The sequence below is a fragment of the Carlito syrichta genome, unplaced genomic scaffold, assembly GCF_000164805.1.
Source record: "Carlito syrichta isolate Samal-C Ts95f unplaced genomic scaffold, Tarsius_syrichta-2.0.1 Scaffold287502, whole genome shotgun sequence".
NCBI lineage: Eukaryota > Metazoa > Chordata > Mammalia > Primates > Tarsiidae > Carlito > Carlito syrichta.
This window is the reverse complement of record NW_007231598.1, coordinates 280,906-288,463: the sequence shown is the minus strand read 5'-3', so window position 1 is coordinate 288,463 and position 7,558 is coordinate 280,906. Positions and strand designations below refer to the sequence as shown.

Below are 7,558 nucleotides of genomic sequence, written 5' to 3'. Positions count from 1 at the left end.
AAAAAAAAAAAAAAAAAAAAGAAATGTCTGCATAGGATTCTCCAAACAAAAATACCCTTTTGTTTGTTTCTTTGTCTATTTTGTGTTGGGAGTCTCACTCTGTCGCCCAGGCTGGAGGGCAGTTGCAAGATCACGGCTCACTGCAGCCTCAACTTCTTGGGTCCAGTCAGTCCTTCTGTCTTAGCCTCCCGAGTAGCTGGAACTACAGGCCCACATCCAGCTAATTTTTTGATACTTTGCAGAGATGAAGTCTCACTATGTTGCCCAGGCTAGTCTCAAACTTCTGGGCTCAAGTGATCCTTCTGCCTTGGCCTCCCAAAGTGCTGGGATTACAGGTGTGAGCCACTGTGCCTGGACAAAAACACCCTTTTGATAGAGCCATTCATGATCTCCTACTCCCAGGAGCTGTGCTGCTTCCTGCGCTGTAGGGTGGCTGTTGCCCCTCTGGTATGGTACCCAAATTAGAGCAGAGAAGGCCTCCTCCCCTGGCTCACATCTAGGTCTGGGTTCTTTGAGCTATACTTGAACTTGTCCTTGAACTGAACAAGAGAAAGCAATGAGGAAAACTAGAGGAAAGTACTCTTTTCTTCAGAGGTTGGAACAGAGTGAGCTCAGAGGAAGGTAGGCTGGTGTGGACCGAGAGATGGCCTCAGGACCACCTGAGTCAGGGTCTTTCTCTTTTGCCTAGGCTGGAATGCAGTTGCATGATCAAGGCTCATTGCAACCTCGACCTCTTAGACTCAGGCAATCCTTCTACCTCAGTCACCCGAGTAGCTGGGACTACAAGTGTACATCACCAAACCTCGCTAATTTTTTTATTTTTTGTAGAGATGAGGTCTCACTGTGTTGCTCAGACAGGTCTTGAACTCCTGGGCTCAAGCAGTCCTCTTATCTTGGCCTCCCAGAGTGCTGGGATTACTGGAATTATCCACCATACCCAGCCCCAGGATCACCTTTGCACACTGGCCACCCAGAAAAGGCAACTTGCCATTGAAAAGAAAACTTCATACTCTCTTCTCTCACCTCCAGCATCACCATCCTCTTGTTGGACCTTGGTACATGCTGAGGCACCCTCAAGGCCTGGATGGCCTCTCCTGAGCTGGGAAGTTGTATCTCAGATATTGACATGTCTGGGGCTCAAAGTATGATGGGAAGCTGGAAGTTGGGAGACCATGTGCTTCATATCAAATGTCGTTATTCTCAGGGATTTAGAGTAACTGTCTGCTTTCTATAAAACCAAGCGTTGTCCAGAGCAGGGCCTCTCAGATTTTCTCATACATATAAATATTAGGGATTTTGTTGTTTCAGATTCTGACTCAGGGGTCTGGAGTGGGATTCTGCATCTCCCATGAGTTCTCAGCCAGTGCTGGTGCTGCTGGTCCCTGGACCAACCATCTTGGGTTAACAAGAGCCTGCACAGCTCCCAGGACCTTTGCACCATCTAAATTGGCCCATCAGTTGGGTGCATTTTTGATGTGCTTGAGGGGACTTGAAAGACATTATTTAAGTAGATGAAATATCCCCCTTAGTATCTTGTCTGTAAACTGAATGATTACAGTAACTCATCATAGAGAATATGAAAATGAAAATAAGTATAATTGGTAATTTGTGGGTGAGACCTAGCTACAGTTTTAAGGGACATTGAGAGATTTTGTGGTCCAGGCTTCAGTCTTCAGACTTTAGGTGCTTCTTAAGAGAATTTGGGAAACAAGAAGGTTTCATGAGGAGGAAGCCTATAACACCGTGGCATGGCATGGCATGGCAGTCTCCGGGGGGCTTTGCCCTGTGCACCACCTGGTGAGAAGGGCTGTGGGCTTGTATTGTGGGTACCATCTATCTGTAGCTTCTGTTTTGTCTCTTCTCACTATGCTTTTTGTCCTTCATTCCTCTTTCCTCGGTGTGAAAGAGAGAATTTGAGGTGGGATAGGGAGAGGGTTGGGGAGTAGAGGAGAGAAAAAAAATTGCCTTTTGAACTTAGTCTTTCTTCTCTTTTCTTCTTGCCTTGCAGAATTATTTTTGATGTTCCAAGATTCCCCACCAGCCAATCTGAGCATTTCCTCCCGGGACACCTTCCATGTTCAGGGTCTGAAACCCAGAGTGAGTTTCTCCAACCAGATGGCAACTCTATGGAAAGGATGCGGGGTCTCCCAGACCCAACTCCTAGCCCTGTGTCAGTTGGGGTCTTACTCTCCTTATAGACACTACACTTCTCATGCAGACTCAGATAACAATTCCAAGTGCCTTAGCCCAGGAACCTGGGCTCCTGCCACCCCCTTAGAACCCCTGTCAACCTCAGAACAACTAACCCATGTGGACTCAGAAGGACGGGCAGCTATGGTAGATGTGGGCAGGAAGCCAGACACAGACCGGGTGGCTGTGGCCTCAGCCGTGGTCCTCTTGGGGCCTGTGGCCTTCAAGCTCGTCCAGCAGAACCAGCTCAAGAAGGGAGATGCCCTGGTGGTGGCCCAGCTGGCTGGGGTTCAAGCGGCCAAGCTGACCAGCCAGCTGATTCCTCTGTGCCACCACGTGGCCCTGAGCCATGTTCAGGTGCAGCTAGAGCTGGACAGCATGCACCATGCCGTGGTGATCCAGGCATCTTGCCGGGCACGGGGCCCCACTGGGGTGGAGATGGAGGCCCTGACCTCTGCTACTGTGGCCGCCCTCACCTTGTACGACATGTGCAAGGCCGTCAGCAGGGACATTGTGTTGGGGGAGATCAAGCTCATTAGCAAGACTGGCGGTCAGCGGGGGGACTTCCATAGAGCTTAGAGCTCCTGCCCTCCTACTCATGGCCCAGCCAGGTCTAGAAATGGGGTGAATTTGGGTTGAGGGAAAAACGTCAAGTTCCTTCAATCCAGTCTCTGTTTACCTTTACCAGTAAGAACCTGAAGTCAGCCTATTCTACTGCTATGTCTGCTGCTTGATGATCACTGATGACCCGTGGGGTTTCCTTTCTACAGAGAGGACACCAGCAGGCCCATAAGCCTTCCAGGACATGCAGGTCATGGGAGGGGGTTGCAATGAGCAATGCTAGATAACCGAAAAATCACTTCTATTATTGTGGATTATTTTAGACAACCAGTTTCAGACAGTCCAGCCTGTAACTTTGACTTCTCATTTTGGGCTTTCTCTTCACCTACTTTCCTGGGGAGAAAATAAGGGCTCATAAGCAGAGAAGCCCACTCTGAGGAGAGCAAAGCACAAGCTTGCATGAAGAAAGCTCTGTCTTTCCAAGTCTGTGAAGCTGCAGCCCTGCCCTGCCTCTCCTCCCCCATCTCTCCTGCCCGAGTCTATTTCATCAAACTTCTGGGCTTCCAGATGAACAATTGTCCTATCCTGCTAGCTCCCTCAGGCCCCCTTCCTCTTACACAGGATGCACACACATAGGTTGCAGCCCCTAGGACTCCTGACGGACCACATCACCCCCACCTGGCCCTGCTTGTGGCCGTTTTACCCATTCCTCTTTATTCTAGAACATATCAGGGAAAGAAGAAAGTTGAAGACTGCCTTCACCTTCACAGTGCACTAATAAAGCTATGATGCCAACTTTGCGGATGCCAGAATGAAGGCTGTGTCTGTGTGGAGGGCACTGAGTTGCTACAAGTTCATGAGAAAGGATGAACCTATCAACCCTATTCCAACATCTCTCCTAGTGGAAGAGGAGGAGGACCCCTATGGGAGAATGTAAAGTGGAGTAGAAGGCATAGGAAGGCACCATCGAAGGTGAATTTTCTGTCAGGTGGTAGAGAGAGGTGTCTGAAGTTCATTGCTTTTATCAGCAGCTATTCAAAACCAGGGGAGTGCAGTTAGAGGCTCCTAGTTTTTACATCTCCAAACACTGCTCTGGGTTGCTGGGGTCTCTAATGTGGATTGGCATCTTTGGCTCCGACCTCAGTGGTTCCCACTGCCGGCCTCCCCTCTGCCCTATGCCTAGGTGTGCTGGCAAGTGTTTAACAATCAGCTCTCCGGGAAAGGCAGTTTCTGTGATACAAATACTCCCATGTCAACCAATTTCAGGCTACCAAAATAATGTCAAGTGGCTTGCGAAATTCCTGAAAATGTAAATAGTTGGTTCCCAGGGAGTTGGTACAAGCTGCTGTGCCCACTCCCCAGCCCTCCCCAAGACCCCTCATGGGAAGAAGGCACAAGTTTCAAGGCAGGTTGGGTAGGGATGGTACAGATTTAATATTTTTTAGTATTATAATATATTCTTATAAAAAAAAGGTGCAAGTGAAAAGGACACTGCAGATTTTGTCCATGAGCCTCACTTGTCATCTGAGGCAGCTGGTGAGAACAGCCTTGGCATGAAGGCATCCCTGGTAGAGGTGGGGGGAGATGGTGCAGCTCCCCAGCTGGTGGAAATGGGATGGGGTGGGGAAAGGCTGGACCAGACCCTTCCCCACCCACCTGGAGAATCTTCTCCTCCCACTGCCCTAAATGCTTTCCATCATGGGGGAGTAAGTGCTGCTGCTGAGAAGGGAAGAGGTTGCATTAGGTTGAGGAGTTGTACATTGGTCATAAAATTAGAGAGAAATTTATCCAAGGGTGGCAGGAGAAGTATGAAGGACATGGGGAAAGCAAGACTGAGGAATGTATTAATAAACTGAAACACTGAACATTTCAAGGACCAGCCCAGCCACCCCCATTGGGCCCCAGTTGGCCACCATGATCCATGGTCCAAGGCACTGTTGGAGATCTAGTTACATGGCGCCTAGTACCAGAGCCACTGGCCAGATCCAGAAAATAATAAATAGAGAAGAAATATCTTTTGGGGTGAGAAGGTTGGGCTCTGAAACAACATTTGTGTCCTCTGTAAACAGTTAAACCAAGCTCTGCTTTTCTGAGGATTGAATGTGTCTTGAACAGCTTCCATATTCCTTGACTTTCCAGGTACATATGCAGTCTTCCATGGTGGGTGGGAATGCCAGGAGTTGGACATGCTTATGGAGCCTTCCCCTGTTCCTGGCCTCTTGGGGGTTAGGTTGACCTCAGCCCAGCCGGTTTGGGAAAAGACCTTAAGAGGCCTTACCTGCAACCTCTCCATCATCCCAACACCTGCATCTTACAGTGGGGTACCTTGGGGCTGCAGATAGGTATAGTAAGACTCTGCAGTTGCTCTTCCTGGAAGCCTTCATCTTGCCCTCCTGTGGGTTCTAGGATGTCCTCTTCACACTTGTGCTGGCCCAGGCTTGCACTTGCTCAGATCCCTCCCACCAGAACACACACCCGGCCCACTCCTCGAACCAACGCACATGCTGGGCTCACCAACCCTGTGTTTCTTCCCTTGCAGCTACTATGGTTCCACCCCCCCCCCCAAGAATCTGATGTAGACAAAAGGCAGAAGATAGACAGCAGAGAGTGGGCCCAGCCCACCAGACTGTCCACTGGCAATAACCCTGAGCCGGGGATTAGCTTGAAAGGTGAGAAACACAAAGGGGAGGGCAGAGGGCAGAAAGGCCAGGAGCTGGTTGGTGGGGTCAGACAGCACTGTCTCACAGAGGATGGGAGGTCAACTCTGAGTGGTTGCTGAAAATAAGAGCCTTGATGGAGTTGACTTCACCCTCCTCCTTTAGAAGAAATTCTTATCTAGATAAAGCCGTCCCATCCACCAAGAACAGCTCAAGATGGACAAAATAGAAGGGGAGTAGCTGGGAGGACCAGAATGGGCCCCTTGCAAGTCAGGTTGAAGAAGCAAATTAGGTATCAGATATGGGGGATGGGACCCCCCCCCAGCCCTCCTCTTGGCTCCTTCAGGCAGAGCACTTCCCCAAGGAAGTTGTTCTACCCCTCCATCCCCATCTCCCCAATTTCTCTTGCCTGCTCTTCTGATGGCCTTGTCTGGATACCCCAAAGGAGGGAACATCCTTTGAGAAGACATGTCAGTGTGGAGGGCAGCTCTGGGCCTCGGGACTCCCCCAGGAACCGACTCCCCAGCACCAGCCTCAGCTAGGATGCTTGGTTCCAAGTGGCCTCCCACATGCTGGACAGAGCAGAGGCCACTGTGGCTTGGGGGAGGGGGGCTGAGTGATTTATATGAAGTGGTCAACTAAGGAGCTATTGAGCGGAGCCAGGCTTCCAAGTGCCGCCCTCTGGTGAGGGGCTCTAGGGAACCCCTAGGTAACACGTGAGGTCACTGTCTGGCTTTACAACAATGGCCAGATTGTACAGGGAGGTGGGGACATGGGGTATGCCCATAGGGATGTGTCCAAGGCATGAGGTGTGGTAATGAATGAGGTCTTTCTTGAACCCCTTCCCTTACCAGATTCATCAAGTACCTGGTAGTGAGCGTGAGAACCCACAGGTGAGTTTTCTGGGTTGTGAATTAGTAGATAGGATGGAGGTGGGGGTAGGAAAGGAAGGGAAGGACACTGAGAACATGCCAGAGAGAGGCCAAAGGACTTATGACATAGGAAACAGGCACTGCTACTCTGTCCTGGTAGCTTTGGTCCCTGCATCATCTTTCCAACATTTTTTTCTGGAACCTTCCAGAGCTGATCTAGCTAAAATATGTAATGTCTCTTGTTTCCATCCAAGAGGAAAGTTCACCCCCAGATCAATGTTCTATTGAGCCTTTCCTCGAGACATGGGAGTCTGGATTCCCTCACCCTGGCTCTCAGGTGGTCCCCCCTGGCATTAATTCCCCCTGCACATGGTCCAAGGACCTCTCCAATCTGTATCTGGAATAGCTCTGTGCCAACACGTGATTGGATACCCAAGGTGGGGAATGGGAAGCAGGGCCCTTCAGTCTGGGGTTACCTGGCCAGAGACCTGCCAGGAATATCCAAGCCAGACTCAGAGAATGGCCCTGGGGCAGGGGGGTGGGGCTGAGATACAGAAGGAATCATACAGAGGGGAGAGGAGAGGAGCCCCTTAAAGTAAGTGTGGGGAGAAACCTGGTCCAGCCACACACAGCCCCCCACCCCAGGATCCAGCCCAGGACTCTAGATGAGCACCAAATTGTTTAAGTATCACCGCCTCCTCCACTCAGTCTCCCCCAGCGGCCCGTCCCTATCTCCTGGCCTACTGCATGGCCAGTCCCCAGGTCAATAATTTAGCCTGTTTATTGCCCGCTCCCGGGTGACTTCCAGGGCCTGGCTCCCTGACCGCTTGCGGCTGCGCTTGAGCTTGCTTAAGTCCTTGTCAAAGACTTCCCCGGAGCGTAGGGCCGACACCAGGTCATCGAACTCGCCACCCTCCTCCAGGGAACTGCCCGTAGCCAGGACCTTCCGCTGTCGCTGCCACCGCTCGCGCTCCCTCTGCTCCTTCAGCTGGGGGTGGGGAGTGAGGGATCCTCTCAGGGATGCAGGCTGAGGTCAGGGCAGCCCCCTTGTCCCACTCCCACACCAGTGCCCTCCCAGCTCTGGGCTCCTAGGCTGTGCCATGCTGTCTCAGGCTTTCCTCCTTCCCCGCCTCACGCTTCTCTTTGCTTGGGCTGGGAAGACGCTTCTCTTGCCTTGTGGGGCTGATATCAGTTCCTACCGTGTTCCTCAGTCTCTGCCCTCCTAGCACCCACCCCAGTTCGGAGGTGCTCTCCCCAAGTAGCATCCCTCTCAGTCCG

The 7,558-nt window shown here is 51.3% G+C and overlaps 2 protein-coding genes across 3 annotated transcripts in view; one reads left to right on the top strand and one right to left on the bottom strand.

The window, feature by feature from the left end:
* MOCS1 (molybdenum cofactor synthesis 1) overlaps window positions 1-3,555 on the top strand; it is an 11,771-nt gene extending 8,216 nt beyond the window's left edge. For both annotated transcript variants that reach the window (XM_021709846.1, XM_008052779.2), the window contains one exon: window positions 2,009-3,555. In XM_021709846.1, coding sequence (XP_021565521.1) covers window positions 2,009-2,769 — 761 coding nt within the window. In that variant the 3' untranslated portion in view covers window positions 2,770-3,555. The remainder of the gene's footprint in view (window positions 1-2,008) is intronic.
* A 606-nt stretch (window positions 3,556-4,161) lies between these two features.
* DAAM2 (dishevelled associated activator of morphogenesis 2) overlaps window positions 4,162-7,558 on the bottom strand; it is an 83,283-nt gene continuing 79,886 nt past the window's right edge. Inside the window, exon 26 of the mRNA XM_021709847.1 lies at window positions 4,162-7,268. Within this exon, the coding sequence (XP_021565522.1) occupies window positions 7,044-7,268 (225 nt within the window). The 3' untranslated portion in view covers window positions 4,162-7,043. The remainder of the gene's footprint in view (window positions 7,269-7,558) is intronic.